At 46.4% G+C, this 21,889-nt stretch overlaps 2 protein-coding genes across 3 annotated transcripts in view; one reads left to right on the top strand and one right to left on the bottom strand.

The window, feature by feature from the left end:
• LOC311115407 (putative ribonuclease ZC3H12C) lies at positions 1–3,804 on the top strand (the record flags this gene model as incomplete). Its single annotated transcript, XM_084190585.1, has 5 exons — positions 1–782; positions 959–1,098; positions 1,212–1,446; positions 2,046–2,152; positions 2,357–3,804. 5 exons carry the CDS (start codon positions 1–3, stop codon positions 3,802–3,804), a joined length of 2,712 nt encoding a protein of 903 aa, XP_084046711.1.
• A 5,203-nt stretch (positions 3,805–9,007) lies between these two features.
• Positions 9,008–21,889, bottom strand: part of LOC311115442 (radixin-like) — a 28,210-nt gene continuing 15,328 nt past the window's right edge. For both annotated transcript variants that reach the window (XM_084190621.1, XM_084190620.1), the window contains exons 3-14: positions 19,646–19,729; positions 16,566–16,661; positions 15,676–15,798; positions 14,706–14,857; positions 14,491–14,574; positions 14,184–14,330; positions 13,482–13,578; positions 13,123–13,286; positions 12,527–12,657; positions 10,874–11,127; positions 10,472–10,708; positions 9,008–10,292 (exon numbers count right to left, since the gene is read on the bottom strand). In XM_084190621.1, coding sequence (XP_084046747.1) covers positions 10,128–10,292; positions 10,472–10,708; positions 10,874–11,127; positions 12,527–12,657; positions 13,123–13,286; positions 13,482–13,578; positions 14,184–14,330; positions 14,491–14,574; positions 14,706–14,857; positions 15,676–15,798; positions 16,566–16,661; positions 19,646–19,729 — 1,734 coding nt within the window. In that variant the 3' untranslated portion in view covers positions 9,008–10,127. The remainder of the gene's footprint in view (positions 10,293–10,471; positions 10,709–10,873; positions 11,128–12,526; positions 12,658–13,122; positions 13,287–13,481; positions 13,579–14,183; positions 14,331–14,490; positions 14,575–14,705; positions 14,858–15,675; positions 15,799–16,565; positions 16,662–19,645; positions 19,730–21,889) is intronic.

Here is a 21,889-nt window from a genome sequence, read left to right as displayed (position 1 = left end):
ATGGGCCTGAAGGACCATCCGGAGGAGGATGGAGCAGGCCGCATCCTTGACCTGGGGCTAGATTTAGAGTACCTCCACATCGAAGGCTCCGACAGCAGGCAGGCTGGCTCTGACACAGGGCCCAGTATGGAGCGGGGAGAGGAGGAGGAAGAGGCCTGCGATAGAAGCAGCAATAGCAGCTTGTCCACGCCTGGGGGGAAGGAGGGGGAGGTGGTGGGGGAGGAGAGCGCTGGGTCCGACAGTGAGCCGGAGCCAGGCCGAAACAGCACCGGTTCTAACCCGGCTGGAGGAGTGTCCATTTCAGAGTCAGATGGAGGTGTGCTTGTTCCCAACACCACCAAACCCCACCAGCCACTGTGCAGGACTCCCTGTGTGGACCTGGGGTCCGAGGGGCCTCCGGAACCTCCGTCGGGGGAGCCTTCACCCGGGGAAGCCCTGAGGGAGTACCAGTCCAAGCTGGAGTTTGCCCTGAAGCTGGGCTACACCGAGGAGCTTGTGCGGCTGGTGCTGGCCAAGCTGGGGCAGGACACGCTCATCAACGACATACTGGGAGAGCTGGTCAAACTGGGCAGTAAGGCCGAGACGAACCAACAGCTGACTGGGTCCACGGCTTCACAGCCCGCCTCCTCGTCCTCCTGCTCCTCATCTTCCTCCTCTTCTACCTGTGGGTATCTGGAGGCGCAGCAGGGGAGGTCAGACTCCCCCTATCAGACAGACCTCCTCCTGGGGGACAAGGACAACCTGCGGCCCATCGTCCTGGACGGTAGCAACGTGGCAATGAGGTGCGGGTCTATGAACCATACTTCTTGATTACAGAAAACACACAATGCCTATTTCCTCCATTGTAGCCCGTTGCTTGGTCTATGGAAAGGTACTTGTGTAACTGTTGTCAAAGTCACCTACATATTGTTGATATGATGTTAGAGCTTGTAAGGTAGTTAACATCTGTCTCTTGTAGCCACGGCAATAAGGAGGTGTTCTCCTGCTACGGCATCCAGCTGGCTGTTGATTGGTTCCTGGAGCGAGGTCACCGTGACATCACAGTGTTTGTGCCCTCCTGGAAGAAAGAGCAGTCCCGCCCTGATGCCCTCATCACAGGTAAACACACAGAAACACACACACCTGAGAGTTCACCTACATATGTCAGATGGGCCTCAGTGCTCACTGGATTACACGTTTCTCCAATTCTCTCTCTCTCTCGCTCTCTCTAGACCAGGATATCTTACGTCGTCTGGAGAAGGACAAGATCTTGGTGTTCACGCCATCTCGTCGTGTCCAGGGTCGCCGGGTGGTCTGCTATGATGACCGCTTCATCGTCAAGCTGGCCTATGAGTCCGACGGCATCATCGTCTCCAACGACAACTACCGCGACCTGGCCAGTGAGAAGCCAGAGTGGAAGAAGTTAATTGACGAGCGGCTGCTCATGTACTCGTTCGTCAACGACAAGTAAGGAAGGAGTGATACGGCTCCGGCTTAGTGTTCATCTTCTTTAGCCTAGAAGTGGTATGATGCTCATTATGCTAATACTTGGCTGTATAGGATTAAATATGTTAATATGTTAATAATCTCTCTCTACCACTCCCTCCCTCTCTCTCTCGCTCTCTTTCCTCCCCTCCCTCCCTCTCTCTCTCTCCCTCCCCTCCCTCTCTCTCCCTTCCTCTTCCTCCCTCCCTCTCGCTCTCCCTCTCTCCCCTCCCCTCCCCTCCTCTCTCCCCTCTCCCCCCTCTCTCTTTCTCTCTCTCTCTCTCTCTTCCCATCCCTCTCTCCTCCCCTCTCCTCCCACTCTCTTCCCTCTCTCTCCTCCCCTCCCTTCACTCCCTCCCTCTGTCCTCCCCTCCCTTCCCTTCCTCCCTCTCTCCTCCCCTCCCCCCTCTCTCTTCCCTCTCTCTCCTCCCCTCTCTCCCTCTCTCTTCCCTTCCCTTCCTCCCTCTCTCCTCCCCTCCCTCCCTCTCTCTCCTCCCTCTCTCCTCCCCTCCCTTCCCTCCCTCACTCCCCTCCCCTCCCTTCCCTTCCCTCCCTCCCTCTCTCCTCCCCTCCCCTCCCAGGTTCATGCCACCTGATGACCCTCTAGGTCGTCATGGTCCCAGTCTGGAGAACTTCCTGAGGAAACGTCCCATCATGCCAGAGCACAGGAAGCAGCCCTGTCCTTACGGTGGGCCCCTCCATTATTATTAACTCTTTAGTATGTGTTTATGTTCACGATGAAGTGCTCACAGTGTTATAATGTGAATTCATCATTTCTTATTCAGCTGGTGCTGAAGATGCATTGGTTTGCTACTTTATAAGTTAACCACTGCCACATCATCACTAGCCTGTGTGCTAACCAGTACCCTATCCTTTCTCCCCCTTTCTTTAGGCAAGAAGTGCACTTACGGCCACAAGTGTAAGTACTACCACCCGGAGAGGAGTGCCCAGTGCCAGCGCTCGGTGGCAGACGAGCTGCGTGCCAGCGCCAAGACCTCTGACACCTCTACTAGTACCAAAGGCCAGGGTGGCGAGGCCGGGCTGGTGAAGAGCCACAGCGAGCCCAATAATGTAGCGGTGGGCACCAAGAGAGGTTCTGCCCCCAGCATTCGGGCACTGTCCTACGGCGAGGCAGAGGACAAGCTGAGACACGCTGAGAAATGCAAGAACAGCCTCAGTAGTAGTAGTGGGAGTAGTTGTTGTAGTGGGAGTGTTACTCTGTCTCCTGCCCCTGGAGGACCCCCCTCCTCTGCCCTCAGCTACCCCCAGGACCAGCCACCGAGCCTGGGCAGGGACACACCCCACATAACCCTGCCGGCCCCCCACCCCCACCCTGACCCCTACTCCTCCAGCTGTGACCCTCCAGATCTCAGCTACTACTCAGTGACGCCGGCCCACTCCGGCCTGGCAGCACGGAGGAGTCCGGAATGCCGCTTCCCGCTGGACACAGACCTGCGTCTGCTGGGCTCATCAGACTGTGGCAGCAGCAGCTGTGACTCGTACAGAGAGAGAGCCTCCTGTCTGTGCTGCCCAGACCCCCAGCTGGACAAATACATCCACCATCAGCATCATCAATACTATCAACACCATCATCATCAACACAACCGCCTGTACTCTCAACACTCTGCCCCCCTGCTCGAACCACACCACCCCCACCCCTCCCACTACGCCCACACACACACCCCCACCTCTGCCCTCCATGGCTATCACCAGAGCCTGGCACGGGGGCACAGCTTCCCCCACGACGAGCCCCCTGACCCCCACCTGTACCCCGTCCCCCCTCCCCTCCAGCACCAGGCCGTAGGCGCCCGCTCCAGCTGCCCTGGAGACTACCCCTCTGTGTCCCAGTCCGGCTCCTATCCTCCTGGCTCCCCTCTGGGCCGCTGCCTGGCCAACACGCGGCTGGAGACACTGTCAGACTCCCGGCTGTACGAACGCTCCCCGCTGCCCCCCAGGAAAGCCTTCTCCTGGGATCTCTACTGCAGCCAACCCCCTCAGCCCTGCTATGAGACCTACCAGAGTCTACCAGAGAGCCACGATGTAGGCTGGGGACAGACCACCCACTCTTACCACCCACTCTACCCCCCTCACTCCTCTCAGCCCCCTCACCAATCCCATGCCCCTCAGCCATCCCACCCATCCATGCCCCCCCACCACACGCACCAGGAGCCCCCCGCCCTGAGCCGCTACGGGGAGGTGCGGGAGAAGGTCTACCTCAACCTGTGTAACATCTTCCCCTCTGAGCTGGTGGGCCGGGTTATGGGGAGGAACCCCCATGTGACAGACGCCCAGCAGCTAGCTGCCGCCATCCTGGCTGAGAAGTCCCAGGCCGGCTACTGAGTCCAGCTAGCCTACTACTCTGTCTCCCTATTCATGACAACAGTTAGTTGTAGTTTTGACAGTATAAGGGTTTGAATTTGTTTGACTGTAGAGTTGTTTGTGGATCATTTAGTGTTAATCATGTGCAGGTGAGGATATGCATTGATTCACAAAGCACTTTTTCTCCGCTGTTTATCAAATCTGAAACATTTTAAAAATCACTTTGGATCTAATTATATGCGTAATCTTACTTCTATGCTACATTTTCTACTCCATTTGTAATCATTCACCCCCAAATTGATGACAATTTATCAACAGAATCTTGGTTGTTGGGGATATGCAAAATGAGTATATCCTCTGTGTTCAATTGGGCATCAACTTTAAAATCCTCTCTTTTTTAGTGCTGTGTGTTCTGTTTGTGCCTGTTGTTGTTGTTGTTGTTGTTGTGATAATAGGTGGCTGAGTTAGTCTTCTCAGTTGAGAGAATGTCCCTAAGTATCTTGCCGTAGTTGTAGAGACGGGCACATTCGTCGACCTTGTCTTGTTGTGTACCTTCGTTTTAGTAAGGGACGTCTCTGGCCCCTCGTTTTGGGTCCAAGCTTGCAGCTGCTACAGACACACTAGACTCAAGCTCAAATCCCAAGTAAATTCCCTTTGGTTGTTTTCCCTGAAGACCTATGGAAAGGGCTCCGAGCGCTTAGCTTGATGTATACAATCTGTTACAGTTACCGGCACAATCCATGGTAGACAGAGAAAGCCTTTCTCTGTTGATACAAATTGTATCATTAATTTAGGATTATATACCTGTACATATATACGTAGGTGTGTAATCGATTAATGTAAAGCTGTTTATGTATAGCTGGTGAATTTTGAACTATAATACTGAATGAGAAATTCCGAACGTCATTTGATTATGATTTTAGACACCTCTTTCGTGAGGTATTCTGACTTTTTGGGGATGGAGAATAGCCTAGACTGGGTTGAACCCAAGTGGCCAGCTAGGTGAAATTAAATGGGTAAAATGCTGCCTGAAATATGCAGTGGGTCGGTTAAAAAAAAGTTTTGTTTTGTAACGAAGAACCTTCTCTCTGGCACTGTGTGTCAGTGTGACCCCGGACGTGGGCAAAACGTAATGCTCTACACGGCATTGTGCTTATGACACATCAAATACTCTGAACCATGTTCAGCAAACTGTAATGCATGTTTTGGTAACACTATTTTAATAGTCCATAATAAAACATTTAAGGCATTTATAAAGTGTGTTCACCATTTATTAATTATGACTCCCACATTTATAACCCATTTACTAAACATGAGTTGTCTTTTTGCAGTCCCTAATCTAAAGTGAGCGCTATTTATACTTAATAAATGTTTTGAGTGACCAGTGTAAAGATGGGTATGACATTGGTACATTCCAGCAGTACCTGGTAAAATAATAAGATATTTAAGGAAATATATACATTTGTGAATAAACTATGATTAATAAAAAATGAGTGTACTGTTTATAAATGCCTTATAAATGGTTTATAAATAAATTATAGTTTATTATGGACCCTTAAAATAAAGTTACCCATGTTTTCTTTGTGTTCTCTTTAAGTGTTCTTGTGTCTCTTCAATTTTATTGTAACATATTTTCTTTGAGCTTGATTTATCAGTTCTGTTGTATCATATTAGCTTAACAACTCCGTGCCTAACAAATATAGTATTGGCTTTGTTTTGGTTTGTATTCTTCATTAACAATTGGTTGTCATTGTGTCCTTGTTTTGTTGGAAATGCATACAGTCTTGTAGTCAGATGTGATGAGTAGTCCTACACTATGACGCAAATAATCAATCATTGTAACTCTAATTTCCATAACACCCGACAGAGAATTTCATGTTGTACTTAGGCAGAATAACATTTACTCTATTACAGATTGGAGTTTTCCTTTGATCTAATTCTGAGGGCAGAAATAAATGTGATTGGTTAAGTTTAGGGTTAAAAAACCAAACACACACCAGGCTTTAAACCTCTGGCATCATCAAGATTAGAACCTGTGACCTTCTGGTCCCTAGCTCACTGCACCAAAAGGGGGTAGGGTACCACTCTTGTTTTTTCACATATTTAAAGCTGTTCAGTCAGTCATTTAGACTGTTAGATTATAAATATGATTAGTTATAAGTATGTTGGAAAACAAAAGTCTCATTGGTATTCGAACTAGCAACCCTACGTGTCACGCCCTTTAACCACCCACCCATAAGACCTTTTTTTATTTGACTCACCTGTATACTCCGCCCACGTACTGTCATGGTTTCATCCATAGAGATAGATAGAGGACTCTAGTGCCCAAAAGCCAGTTTTAGCATGGGCGGTGCCATTGAGGCCTTTCACCATTTTGAAGTAGTCAGCTGGGTGGGACTTCCTATGGGTTAAGGAAGGATCACATAATTCCATCCAGGTCATCAGGAGGGATCAGCCAATTAATTATACTTGTGAGGAAACATTCCATAACTGCAGGTGGCAGTAGATCACCAACCTTGGCTTTATGCCTGTTCAAACACTCTAGGTGGCAGAGTGCACCCTTTCAGTTTGTTTGCCAACTCATAGAAGAAAATTGACTACTTCAAAATGGAGATGGCCTCAATGGCGCTGCCCGTGAGCTCACAGACGCCATAATGGGACAGATGCAATATCTACGGTTTCATCCAACCATTCATTCTGCCCTCGAGGCCGAGCTGTCCTCAGAACAAGTTCAAAAAAAGAAAACGTAAATGAGCCAAATATTTGATGTGCAACAAGTCAAAGGAAATTACTGTAGTTAACTAGATGGGTAATTTGGCTTTACCTTGCCTGTTGTAATCAGATGTTTGTGGCAGTTGACCAGATAGAGGATACTGCTTTTTGTGAGAAAGTGTACATTTTCAGATCTAAAGATGAACTGCTCATTGTGTGTTCTTGTTATCACTAAGCATCAAGATGGCGTCTGCCATTGTCTGCCCTGCATTAATTAAACCAAGAATGAACGGTGTTGTTCAAGGTTCATGTCTAAAGAATAACTGTTGACACATTCAAAATCAATTCTCAACTTAAGAACTTTTACTGGTGTCAGAGTTACCAAAAATGTAAACCAATACTATATTTAAACATATAAAATGTCTTTAACAAAAAATAAGACAACTTCATTTTAAACTTTTATTGTGAAACCAATGGACTGAGCTCCATCCGTGCATTCTTTGTCTTACAGAAACACTAGTATGAACATAAGGAAAAACTGAACCGCGAACATGACAGCTGGTTCCAACAGAGGCATCACTGACACGGCTCTCATTGGAGGCAACACAAGAGGGCTAACAGGGTCAGCCAATGGGAAAAGCCCAACTCAAAGCACCCTGCCCTAAATATGGGGGATGCTGGCATGTAGAGGAGAGTTATTTTCACCTCCAGTGACCTACTGATGCATGCTGGTAGTTAAGATCTTGGAACACATTACAAAAATAAGTTGGAAGCACAGTTTTTTCACCTGCTATGGCAAATACAACCCTATATTTGGACACTCGCTGGGTTAACTAAAAAGGCAGGTTTGGGTCAAGCCCCTTCATTGTCCTCCGGGTTCCAAACACGTGCTTTATTTTATTAAAACTCTGGCTTTAAGATCTCAACTTAAACCAGCTGTCTAGTGTAGCATAACAAATAATAAATTTCATCCGATTGCAAAAAAACAACAAAAAACAGGTTAATTCAAAACGCAGAAGTAACATTTGTCCACAAAGCTGGAGTTAATTTGAGTCGGAGCGAGTAAAGGTTGGGTGAGAAAAGATCAAGCTCAAAAAAAAAAAAAAAGTTGGCCTGTTCTCTATTCCCACTGAACATAACGACATTTAAATCTGCACAATTCTAAGATTGAGGTGGGGGGGGGGGGTTGTCCAAGAGGCTGGGTCCCTCTAGAATGAGAGCGAATAGATAGGGGGGGGGACATTCACCTCTGACATCTGCACCCGTCTCTCTTCACAGTCCTAAAATGGTGGCACTCTGCCATTGGATTTCCATCCATCCTGCTGAGAGCTGTGACAGAGAGGATGGTGAGCAGATCCATCCAACAGCAGAGGAAAAACATGACGGTCCTATTCTGGCCCCAGTTGGCTGTCGGCAGAGAGATCAGGTACCCAGTCCAAACCAGCTCCACTACCACAGGACACAGACACCATGTCTACACAGCCTGGGTCACTCGGAAGTCCTCAACCTCACTACTGCACAGTATTAACGTCAAGGCAAAACCAGAACAGTCCACTACAGAGAATACAGATTCCCAGCCGTGTTGGAGTGCGTGACCTTTGATCTTCTGGATAATTCAGGTGTAGTTACAGTTCAGATAAACTTTAACATAAGGTAAATATATCTAAAAAAAGAGGCCACTGTAGAAAACTAGCTCCAAACTTAATACAGATTTGTTGTTTTTTTAAATAAATTGTCTCCACTAGAGACACGTCAATGTGTCATCGCTTGAAAGTACATCTGGCATAAAAATAACATTCTCATTTCGGTTTAAATGTTAACCAATAAAGCAACATCGCCTCCTAGTCTGAACTAGTCAAGCCACAGTCAAAACTAAATCTGTGGGAGGGGATTGAGACCTAGTGTTTGATTGGTCAGTCACCATGGTTACAGTATTGAGGTAGAGATCTGTTCTCCAACGAGGACTGATGTTTTCATGTGCTCTCCAGCCAGAAAGACCATGGTATACCTCTTCAAAAGTCACTTCTATGCAGACAGACATACTTGCACAGCACTTAAGCATGTCTGTCTGTCTTGCCCAGGCCTTTGTGAGCTGGTAGGCAGAGAAAACCATCTATGGTGACTGGACATGAAACACTCTGAGTCAGCTCACAGGAGCTAAACTAACAGCTTTCACTCTATCTTCCTACCTGTCTCTCGCACACGTACACACACACACACCTAACCAATTAGCTTATCTTCATCACACTATCAGCTTATCTCCGACCAAATGTTTTACTACAACATTATGTATCCTTGAGCACCAAATCAAATCTCATTATATCCTACAACCTTATCACGTGAAATCATTGGCTTCCCATTGGAGATTAGTCATTTATCCATCCAGACTCAAAACTCTCCTCAAGACTGGTTTAGTGGCTTTGCACTGATGCTCAGAGTCTAGATATTAGGGCCGTTCCACAAAAAGTAGAAATGGTGCACCAATATAGAATTTTAAAAGCCTGTTCTTTTCAATGTGCCCTTTAATATAGACCACATGGTAAATTCAATAAATCCAATTCTTTTTAAATATGAATAAAGACTTACTAAAGTGCCAAAATTCAGCATTCACCTCCGTGCAGCCTCCGACTTCCAGGAAGGTTTTAACCCATTTAACCCCAACATTTCTCCAGGTTTTCACCATCATTGTTAAGCAATAGTTATTTTGTTGCTTTGACAGTCATTTCTGAAGACTTAATTCATGCAATTAATGATTCATTTGAAGGTTACAAAAACCTTTAAGGTCAACCCTGTTACGTGAACTGAGCTCTCGTTTTAATATGGTGAAAATATTCCTTTTTACATATATTTTTCTCCAAAAGAAACATTGAACATTAAGTCAAATCAGTGTAAAAGCAGGTGAGCTGGTTCTACTCTTTTTGGCCATTTTGTGGTGGAAGACTGAGTGGGTCGAGCATAACACGTCAACCCTGTCACCCATAGGGAAAAAAATGTTTTAACAATTAAATGTTTTGAAATTGTCAACCCCCCTCCCCCGGTGATAACTGAATGGATCAATCCCCTAACGAACACAAGTCTCTTTTCCAGCCTCGGACCAATCTACCCTCAAAGTTTACAATGACAACAGAGAACTTAAGAAACAGGTCTTCAATAAAGCATGTCAGAACCATAGATCAGACCAAAAGCAAAAAGGTTTTGAACGTATAAGACAGCATCAATATGTCCAACTGAAGACAGTAATACTGTCAGTAATACTAAAGCATTGCATACTAGCTTACCGGCAAGAACAACAACAAAAAAGCTTCCCATGGCCATGTTCGCTTAAAAGTCCAATCTTTCCCATTTAGGTTTTTCTTGAGTCTCCACATTAGATATTTGAAAGCCAAGCACAGACGTATTCTTTGCAATACAAGGAGAATAGCACTTTCGGAACGGTGCAAAGCATTGCTTGCGCCCGATTGGGCGATTCCTGATGGAGATGCGGGCAGAGCTTTGGCAAAGTTTGAGGCGGTGGCGGCCGTGCCCTCGAAAACCTTTGCGGGTATCAGTACGGGGAAAAGGGGGAAGTGTAGGAGGGACAGCGCCTGTTGTTGACGAAAAGCGAGTGGACGGATGGGGGAACCCAGGCCAGATCACATTGACTCAAACTCGTCGATGCGCTGCTTGGTGTTGCCCAGGCGGATCTGACGCAGGGTCTTGTACTTGTCCCTCCCGGCCTTCACGTTCTCCGCGTGCAGCATGTCATTCTGAGTCTTCATGGTGTCGTCTATGGCTTCAGCCAGCTCTGAGCTCAACACCTAGGGGAGGAGAGAAAGGGAGAGGGTAGAGACGGAGAAAGGGGGGCAGAGAGAGGGAGAGAGGGGGTTGATTGATTGAAACCTCTCAATGACAATAAACGCCATCCAGCAACTAAACAAAGCCCTTTAAGGTAAGGGCCTGCGGAGGTCATCAGGTCTTGGGGTTAGAGGTGACTGACCTGCAGCTGTTTCTTGAGGCGCTCGTTCTTCTGGGCCTCGGTGACGCGCTCCTCCTCGCTGCGCAGGTCCAGGGCGCTCACGCCCTCGAGGGAGAGCTCGGCGGCGTCCTCGGCGTGGTTCTCGTCCTGCTCCTCGTGCTCACTCTCCGTGGAGCCGCCCGCTGGCGCAAACGGGATCGTCATCACGGTCTTCAGCTCCTCCTTGGTCTTCTCCAGGTCGTCCTGGGCTGAGATGGCCTGGGGAGAGAGGGAGGGAGAAGAGGAGTGCGGGTGAGTTATGGGACTTATTCAGGAAGCTGCAACGATATAGAACGTTTCAGTACAACAGACTGATTATATACAGTATATTCTATATAGTCTATATTGTAACCAGGACAGTGTAGAATGTAGGGAGGTCGTTACCTTCTGCTGCCATTCAGTGGCCTCCTCTTCCTTTTTCCTCTTGGCCTCCTCCAGCAGGGCTATTTTGGCGGTGAACTCGCCCAGCTCAGCGGCCAGTTGTTCCTGGTTCTTCATCTGGTCTGCGGCCTGTCTGGCCAGCTCTGCCTTGGCCTCCTCCGCTGCTTCTCTCTCCTTCTCCAGCCTCCCCGCCTCCTCCCTCGCTCTCTTCCGCTCCTGCTCCAGCCCCAGGGCCCGGCGTGTCTGCTCCTCCAACTCTGTGACCATGAACAAAATACATCAAGTCTGTTAGCCCGTAAAAAAATAAATAAAAAAATACCCCTTCTCTTTCCTTCTTCCTCAAACCATATCCAGCAGCACACACAATTTTTTACAATGTGACCAATGGGAGGCTCGGTTAGCCATGATCTCACAAATAATGTGATTTCCTTCAAGAACAACAACAAAACAACAAAGGAAAAAATATATAATGCAGACAGGAAATGCCTATAAAAAGTGAGAGAGGACCCACACACACACAACAGTAAAAACAGTACAGAACAAAAATAATATAAGATGGATGTCTCGCTCTCTCAACACACAAACACGCCACCCAAGTCAGTCTAAACCACTGGAACACAATGTGTGTGTTGGACTGACAGCTCTGTGTTTGGGGTTCATACATACATCCTGTCCACAGACAAACACATATCACAATGTACTTTCTGCAGTGTGCTTTTGACACCTCGGACTACCCACAATGCAGCAAGGCAATAAATGCGGGATGTCATCCTACGGTATTCAGGATACACTGGGGTCTAATGCAGGGTGGGTTGGGGAGTACATAGAGGGGGGGTCAGAAACACCTCTTCTATAAGTTCAGGTGGTAGGGTTGGGAGGGAGTTAAAGAAGTGTTTCTGAGTGGACTTAATGTTTACCTGGTGCTGAGAACAGTCCTATAAGAAGTAAGAGATGATAGTTTAGTACCGTGGTGCAGTGAGGACCAGTCTAGAAGGATAGGGTCAGGTCCCATTGGCATACTGACTGACACTGACCAACCAACAGCCCCACGTAGGGCCCACATCATATCAACACCATGAAAACACTCCAGGTGAGGACAGAGACAGGTTTACGTAGCATTTGCAGCAGTGCAACATTTGCACCTGATATTGCCCTGGGACAATAAAGATTTTAAAGACAAAGTTAATATCTAATTCTCTATGGCAAATAAGAGGGGTAGATATTGCATGAAGGCTGAATGAATCTGACCTTATAGGGTGTCTACACTAGTAGAGAGAGGAGGAAAGTTAGTGGGTTGAAGTTCAGGGGAGCTGTGGGAAGAGAGAAGGAAAGTTAGTGGGTTGAAGGTCAGGGGAGCTGTGGGAAGAGAGAAGGAAAGTTAGTGGGTTGAAGTTCAGGGGAGCTGTGGGAAGAGAGAAGGAAAGTTAGTGGGTTGAAGATCAGGGGAGCTGCGGGAAGAGAGAAGGAAGGTTAGTGTGTTGAAGGTCAGGGGAGCTGCGGGAAGAGAGGAGGAAGGTTTGTGAGTTGAAGGTCAGGGGAGCTGTGGGAAGAGAGGAGGAAGGTTAGTGGGTTGAAAATCAGGGGAGCTGTGGGAAGAGAGTAAGAAGGTTTGTGGGTTGAAAATCAAGGGAGCTGTGGGAAGAGGCAGACTGATACCTTTCTGGGCCCTCATCGTCTGATCCTCGATCTGCCTCAGTCTCTCCATCAGCTCGTCCTTCTCTCGCTCTATTCTCTCCTTCTCTTTCTCTGCATGCTCTCGTTTCTTCTTCTCGTTCTCCAGCTGGGCTCTGTCAGGAATTGATGAAGGGATATCTCATCTAACCGCTATGAAATGAACCCTTACAACCAAGAACTATATAGGTGTGTTTTTCATCCTCACATTAATACTGACTTTGTATCTTATTAGAAGTGTACTGTAATGTCCAGAGTATCAAACTGACATGGCAATGTATTGTACATTATGTCTTTTTAATGTCTATATGTAATATCAAAACTCTGGATCATTCATATGACATCTTAGTTTTAAAGTCAATGTCACCCAAATATTCTGAAAAGGTGATATGGTTGTTTGTTAGAAAGGTTCAAATATACAACATACCTGCTATGACATGTATCTCTCTACATATGCTTTCATTTCTGTCAACATATAGCAATTTATATACAGACAGTCTAATACTGCCCTCTAGTGGTGCTGATCTGGTGGTATCGTCAGAAGTTGTGTGTGTGTCTCTGTGTGCATGTTCCTCCTGTACCTCTCCTGCTGTTTGTGGTGTTTCTCTTCTCTGGCCTGGGCCTTCATCTGCTGCACCTCGATGGTGTCAGGCTTCCTCCTCCTCATGTACAGCTCGTGGTTCCCCATACACAGAGCCAGGATACGCTTGTTGATCCGCAACCGCGGCGCGTAGAACACAAAGTCCTACAGGGACACAGGAGACAGGGTTTAGGGAAAACAGAAAGGATGGCTGGATAGACCATGAGATTGCCATGTTTGACAACAGAGAATTTGATAAGTATAATTCACTACTACTTAAATGTTCTGTAAAAAAGGATCTGTGCCTTCACATCTTGTTGTTTTGGGACCTTAAAGGAAATCAGACAAAGGGAGACTTACTGGAGCTTTCTTGTCGATGGGTTTGATGACAAACTTCTTGTCGTTGAAGGAGATGTTTCGGATCTCGCTCCAGGGGAAGCCGATCTTTGGTGTCAGTCTGGGGGACATTTTTGATATTTGGTAATTGATGCACACAGACAGTATTCAATATTAAGTTATATTTTGGGGTGGAAAATATTGTGCTATAAAAGCTGCCAGCAGATAACAAATGATAGGCGAGAGACTTCCAATCCAAGTCAATTGCTGTATATTATACTGATCTGTGATCAGATTTCCATCCTGCCAATGCAAGTCTCTACTCAAGAGATTGGCACTGCATTATTGTCTACCAGCTGATCTGAGGTCAGTAGGGAGAGGAAAGGGAATGGTCTGAGTGGCAGGACAGGAAACCATGTGAAAGCCGTGTCACAGTCGTGTCCCATCGTCGAATGGGAGGAAGACAGGAAGAGTAACTCTTCCCCCACCCCTCCCTCCTCTACTGCTAAAAATAACATTTATTCCACCTTCCCTTACTCTCTTTCCTTCTTGGACATATTTCATTCATCCCAACACTCACCAAGTAGAGTTTGTAAAGTAGTACAACTAGGCTAAATCTGATTCAACATTGATTATCATTACAGTATGTAGTTTAACAGTAGATTTCGAATGGGCCAGCCATAGTTGATATAGCTGTAGTAGTAGTAGTAGTAGTGTGAGACTGACTTGTCTTCGTGTTCGTAGATGTTGAGTCCCAGGGCATCCACTCCCAGCCACAGCTCTGTCCCCTTCTTGTTCTTGATCTCAAAGTAGTTGACTCCGTACATCTCCAGGTCTTGAGCTATCTTCAGGTACTCCATCATAGAGTCCTCTCTGGGGGAAACACACATCATCGTCACGTTTCTGACATTGAAATGTCTCGCTGTGGGGAACCATTCAGAAAAGAGGCCAATTTTCTCCTCTACGAGACAAACACCTCTCCCAATAACCCTCCAAACAAACACAGAGAAAGACAGAAGGAAACCACACAGACCTGAGCATGCCTCTGTGCTCCTCATGCCAGGTCTGTATCCTGTCCTCCCACTGCTCCTTTGTGAGCTTGTGCTGCTCCAGGACTCTACACAACATAGAACATTCCAGAGGATATCAAAAAAACATTCTGGGAGAGAACAAACATAGGATTCCTTGTTAGTATGTGGATGGTGCATGACTCCATTATATCCCTGCTTCTGGGCATTGGCCACTCACCTCTGTGGCAGCAGTCTGTCGTTGGTGAGGTAGCCAGGCTTGTGGCTGTCTTTGTTGTAGTCGGCGTACTTGGCCTGGACAGAGTAGGATGCCAGCAGCACGGCAGTCTCCGGGGGACAGTAGTTTTCATCGTTCAAAATGGCCTCCTTCACCTGGTCAGAGAAGCCAAAAGGAGAGAGGAAAACAGAAAGAGAGAAATATAAAGTATTGGTCATGTGACCTCACCTCACCCACTGAGTACTGAACCTAGGAAGGATTTGGCATTAAGATACTACGAGTATGTCTGTTTTTGACTGTCAAGACTTAGAATCCTAGACTAGCACCCCCCCCCCCAGCTTGTTATTAATTACTAGCTAGACATCTTACGACCTCATTAACAATGTCAATTGAGAACGCACAACGACTATACACTTAGCTAAGCATGACATGAATAATCAAGTAAATAAACGTTGGGTAGTTAAGTTAGATAGCATATAGTTAATATACTGGCAAGTTCGATGTATTAGTAGCCAACTAACGTTATGCAGATAGCTAACATACCGGTACATACAAGCAACTGCTGTAATTATATGCTGTAAGGCTAGCGTACCTAACAAATTGTCAGCCAACGTAACTTATTTGAAACATTTATTATTACATTGCTCAACATTTCTTAACATTTGTCATAATTAGTTAAAGCAATTAATTTGTATCCGCTCTCGTTGGACTTTGGCTGCATATTTTCTGCCATTTTCTTCAAATCTGAAAATGTTGTGAAGCCATGCCCATTTTCTGAAGAAAAGCATGAAAATAGTGTCCACTGCTTGTACACTTTGTATTTTGGCGAATGTAGTACGACATCCGGGAACTTCTGGCATACTAAATATATCCATACTATGACCAATAAGCATACTACATTCTCAATTTACGTCACAAATAGTAAGGTTAGTGCGGTTAGTTTGAGTATTGGAACACAGCTAGAGTCAGTTACCTGCAGGAAGAAGAGTCTCTGTGTGATCTCCTGGATCAGCTCCTCAGACACGTCCTCAGGGAAGAACTTGGCCCGGAACTTAAACTGCAGAGGGTTCTCCTTCTTTACGTCCTGGGCTGTCACCTGGAGGGGACAAGGACAACACACTTAAAGCCCTGTACAGACACAACAAGACCACTAGAGGTAGACTAGACGAGTCTCAGTAGTCTGAAATGCCTTCGATCGCCTTGTCTCTTCTCCCTTATCTGCATTGACAGGGAAAAACGTGGCTGGCTAAGATGCATGCACAGTAAGCATCCGTCTTTGACTATTGAGATACTTGGAGTATCCGGAAGCTTTCCAATCTAAGCTTTATAAGCTGGGCTATAAAGGTAAATCAGAGAAGTTGGTTATGAAGCCATAAAGGTATGAACAAACTTCTATAATCTAATCTTGTCCTAATTAGTGATAGGATTGGACCCTTTTTACAGCCGCTTACATCCCAGACTCCGGGGCCTAGAATCAGAATACTTTCCACTGGAGACAACTGTTAAAAAATAAATCCTGTTGTAGATCACCCTGACAGAACCACACTGCTCTACGACTACTGGACTAGTTCCAACAAGAAACACACACACACACACACTGACACACTCACACTCCCCCTCCCCCCACCCCGCTCTGTCTTTTACGGCACTTCAGAGCAGTTATTTTTTGGTCGGAGGGTCTTTGGCCTGAGTGTGACAGGAAGCCTGTGAAAGTGCACATCTGAGGCCCCCTGACCGCAGCCTAATAACCAGCTCAAACTGACTGCCTGCTGGCAGCCGCTCTGGAAACAGAGAGAGAGAGAGTGGGAGAGAAGAGATAGAGAAACCAAGAGAAAACACAAGAGCGAATGAGAGAGGACTCACCTTTTTATTAAGCTTCAGCCATGTGCTGTAACCCTTGCTGTCCACGTACTGCAGTCCGAAGAACCAGACCTCTCGAAGCCCCACCGTCTTCACCACCTGTTAACATCATCAGACAATACTCCACCATTAAACAGTTTGGAGGGTGGGATTACTGAGAAAGTCATACATTTCTCACGTGAAAAGTCATATTGAATGCAACATGCTAGCAAGCATTTGTTTAATGACAAACGTTTTCAGATTTTATGTGACTAGGATGAAAGTTAGGCTCACACGCTACAGTGTAAATAAATACTGCAATGCAGGTTTAATTGAGATTAAGAGGGGCGTGATGGTACGTTTTAGCCTCTGCTTGACTGGAGGCTCCTCGTAAGCGATTGGCCCACTGTGGCATAACTTCTCCATAATGGGCCCTGGACTCGCCATTAAACTCTGGGAGGTTGACTAATAGGCCAGCCAGTCGACACGCAGCAACAAGCTACTTCGATTCACTCTGCCTGTTACTGCAGAGGAAGGCAAAGAGGCGGACGGCCATACAGTGAGGGAAAAAAGTATTTGATCCCCTGCTGATTTTGTACATTTGCCCACTGACAAAGAAAATATCAGTCTATAATTTTAATGGTAGGTTTATTTGAACAGTGAGAGACAGAATAACAACAAAACAAATCCAGAAAAACGCATGTCAAAAATGTTATAAATTGATTTGGATTTTAATGAGGGAAATAATTATTTGACCCCTCTGCAAAACATGACTTAGTACTTGGTGGCAAAACCCTTGTTGGCAATCACAGATGTCAGACATTTCTTGTAGTTGGCCACCAGGTTTGCACACATCTCAGGAGGGATTTTGTCCCACTCCTCTTTGCAAATCTTCTCCAAGTTATTAAGGTTTCGAGGCTGACGTTTGGCAACTCGAACCTTCAGCTCCCTCCACAGATTTTCTATGGGATTAAGTTCTGGAGACTAGCTAGGCCACTCCAGGACCTTAATGTGCTTCTTCTTGAGCCACTCCTTTGTTGCCTTGGCCGTGTGTTTAGGGTCATTGTCATGTTGGAATACCCATCCACGACCCATTTTCAATGCCCTGGCTGAGGGAAGGAGGTTCTCACCCAAGATTTGACGGTACATGGCCCCGTCCATCGTCCCTTTGAAGTTGTCCTGTCCCCTTAGCAGAAAAACACCCCCAAAGCATAATGTTTCCACCTCCATGTTTGACAGTGGGGATGGTGTTATTGTGGTCATAGGCAGCATTCCTCCTCCTCCAAACACGGCGAGTTGAGTTGATGCCAAAGAGCTCCATTTTGGTCTCATCTGACCACAACACTTTCACCCAGTTCTCCTCTGAATCATTCAGATGTTCATTGGCAAACTTCAGACGGGCATGTATATGTGCTTTCTTGAGCAGGGGGACCTTGCGGGCGCTGCAGGATTTCAGTCCTTCACGGCGTAGTGTGTTACCAATTGTTTTCTTGGTGACTATGGTCCCAGCTGCCTTGAGATCATTGACAAGATCCTCCCGTGTAGTTCTGGGCTGATTCCTCACCGTTCTCATGATCATTGCAACTCCACGAGGTGAGATCTTGCATGGAGCCGCAGGCCGAGGGAGATTGACAGTTATTTTGTGTTTCTTCCATTTGCGAATAATCGCACCAACTGTTGTCACCTTCTCACCAAGCTGCTTGGCGATGGTCTTGTAGCCCATTCCAGCCTTGTGTAGGTCTACAATCTTGTCCCTGACATCCTTGGAGAGCTCTTTGGTCTTGGCCATGGTGGAGAGTTTGGAATCTGATTGATTGATTGCTTCTGTGGACTGGTGTATTTTATACAGGTAACACACTGAGATTAGGAGCACTCCCTTTAAGAGTGTGCTCCTAATCTCAGCACGTTACCTGTATAAAAGACACCTGGGAGCCAGAAATCTTTCTGATTGAGAGGGGGTCAAATACTTATTTCCCTCATTAAAATGCAAATCAATTTATAACATTATTGACATGCGTTTTTCTAGATTTTTTTGTTGTTATTCTGTCTCTCACTGTTCAAATAAACCTACCATTCAAATGATAGACTGATCATTTCTTTGTCAGTGGGCAAACGTACAAAATCAGCAGGGGATAAAATACTTTTTTCTTTCACTGTAACTCCTGCTGAATCCCTGGAAATGGACTGTGTGTACACTGGGAATACAAAACACACACTGAAGTGTGAGAAGACAGCTGGACACAGTCCAGGACAGTCGCCACCTGCCTGCACATGTCAATTGTCTCATTCACTACAGTTCTTCAGCCCTCCTAAACACTCTCCAGCTTCTGTTTGTGAGCAAATGCTCTGGTACTGTTTCTTGTCCAAGGTGATATTGTTAACATGTGTTACAGAGTAGATTCACAGGCTCATTGGAACCTCAACAGGGATAGAAATTAGGCTTGGACATTACATCATCATCATCATCATCCTCCTCCAGTGTCCGGCTGAGAAGTTGCAGAACGAATCTAGCTAACTATAAAGATCCCGAAAACAGTCTGTCTTTCAAAGACCTTCAATGCACCCTCAAAGCTCTGAAGCTACAGTATAACCATGACAACGATGTCATTCATTGGGGCCATTGTCTCCACTCTCAACCCATTGAGGTGGCCCTCGTGGGACAAATCCTTTGCATGAACCATAGGACCAGGGCAGGCCCCAGTTTTACCCCAGCTAGCTAGATGTTTAGATCATATGAATATTTCAGCCAGGGACATCAATACTGCAATGGGTGGATATGGATGCAGGGGAAACCCTCCATGGGGGGTCCGTGCTGCTACGGCATGGCTGTCAGTCACAGTAAAGCTGCACCATTATGACAGGAGAACAGTACTGATACTATGACAACAGTAACTGACTACACGTGTCAATCAGGACTGTGTATATCAAAAGACTGATTGATCTTCCATGATAATACTAACAAAGTAAGGGAGGAATTATCCTCATCCAGGACCAATGTCAAGCACCCACTTGATCTTCCATGAGATGTTTCATACTACAGTTCTATTAGGTTTTATTAAGTTATGTGAAATCTCAGCATGTATTGAGTCCAGGCCCTTGCTTACCTGGTCAAAGAGCTGTTTGCCGGTGGTGTTGGGCTGGATGGCAAACTCCAGCTCTGCGTCCATGGTGGTCACCCGCACATTAATCTACGAAACACAACAAACAACTTAGCATGTTATTTTACATTCACTGTATTGCTGTACTGTAGGCGGTCAACTTTTCACGCGACACCACTGTGTCCCATGGTCAGTGTTTCAGGATGTGTCAGACGCAGCTTTAACACATTTAAAATGGTAGTGAGTCAGCCCTTTTGGTGGACATGAAATTAACAAACTACATTTCTGTTCGTTTTAGTGCAGGAGACTGAACGCTCCTCAAGGGAGCAACAAAGGCCTTCCAGCAAGACAGAGAACTGAAGGAGCGTTCACTGTCTGTCTGTGTGTGTGTCTGTGTGTGTGTGTGTGTCTGTGTCTGTGTCTGTGTGTGTGTGTGTCTGTGTCTGTGTCTGTGTCTGTGTCTGTGTCTGTGTCTGTGTCTGTGTGTGTGTATATATATATGTGAAAGTGCGTGTGCTTTTGCATGGGCTTGTGCGTATGCAACAGCTTTGTGTGTGTGTGTGTTAATGGGCTAATGCAGTGCATGTGTATGCACAAGTGTGCGTGTCTTTTTGCCCTCTCAGCACTCTGAGTGCTCCCCTTCCTAGCGGCCTCCTCCTCCCCAGAGTTCTGTGAGGCGGAGCAGAGGAGCGAGGCCAGCCATTGGCTGCTGCTGTCTGAGCTGCACTAGGCTGGCCTGACACCAGACCTGACACACAGCTGATAGAACAGACCCTGAGGGCATCCTCCATGACTGACACACACACACACACACACACACCTCACTACAGACACACAGAGAAAGAGGGGAAATTAAAAAAGATACACAGAGAGAGAAATAGAGATACAGCACGCTGGCAAGAGAGAAAGATGATGCCGAGTAGAGGCCAGGTGCACCCCAATCCGGATAGTGTTACTATGTTACTGTGGAGTTACAGTACCTCCCTTTCTCCTCCCCTCTTCCTGCCTCTATCATGAATTACCCATGAAACCTCAGGACTGGAACACTACACGCACATTCGCTATCCCTCTTTACCCTAACACACAGTGCTGGGTGCACACACACACACACATCATTAATCATCTAGAAAACTTTTCAATGTACAGCACAGTAGTGACTCTCCCTCACAGAAATCACACTGTAGAGATTGTGCATCTGCCTCTGTCTCTCTAGCATTAATTAGCCATGAAACCTCCTGGACGCTCGCTCTGCCCCTCTAACCATTTAGCATTCTCCAATGAAAGCACACATGCGATCCCTCTCTCCCTGCATCCTAGTACAGCACAGGAAAAGGCAAGTAGACTAGAGCTAGAACTATGATAGGAAGAAGTTTATCTACCAAACATATATAGGGCAGACAAATCAACTCAAATTGTATTTGTCACTTGCGGCTAATACAACTGGTGTACAGTCGTGGTCAAAAGTTTTGAGAATGACACAAATATTAATTTTCACAAAGTCTGCTGCCTCAGTTTTTATGAAAGCAATTTGCATATACTCCAGAATGTTATGAAGAGTGATCAGATGAATTGCAATTAATTGCAAAGTCCCTCTTTGCCATAAAGATGAACTTAATCCCCAAAAAACTTTTCCACTGCATTTCAGCCCTGCCACAAAAGGACCAGCTGACATCATGTCAGTGATTCTCTCGTTAACACAGGTGAGAGTGTTGACGAGGACAAGGCTGGAGATCACTCTGTCATGCTGATTGAGTTGGAATAACAGACTGGAAGCTTTAAAAGGAGGGTGGTGCTTGAAATCATTGTTCTTCCTCTGTTAACCATGGTTACCTGCAAGGAAACACATGCTGTCATCATTGCTTTGCACAAAAAGGGCTTCACAGGCAAGGATATTGCTGCTAGTAAGATTGCACCTAAATCAACCATTTATCGGATCATCAAGAACTTCAAGGAGAGAGGTTCAATTGTTGTGAAGAAGGCTTCAGGGTGCCCAAGAAAGTCCAGCAAGCGCCAGGACCGTCTCCTAAAGTTGATTCAGCTGCGGGATTGGGGCACTACCAGTGCAGAGCTTGCTCAGCAATGGCAGCAGGCAGGTGTGAGTGCATCTGCACGCACAGTGAGGCGAAGACTTTTGGAGGACGGCCTGGTGTCAAGAAGGGCAGCGAGGAAGCTACTTCTCTCCAGGAAAAACATCAGGGACAGACTGATATTCTGCAAAAGGTACAGGGATTGGACTGCTGAGGACTGGGG

Source organism: Coregonus lavaretus (genome assembly GCF_964263955.1).
Source record: "Coregonus lavaretus genome assembly, contig: HAP1_SCAFFOLD_123, whole genome shotgun sequence".
Classification (NCBI taxonomy): domain Eukaryota; kingdom Metazoa; phylum Chordata; class Actinopteri; order Salmoniformes; family Salmonidae; genus Coregonus; species Coregonus lavaretus.
This window is presented reverse-complemented; position numbering and strand designations above follow the sequence as displayed.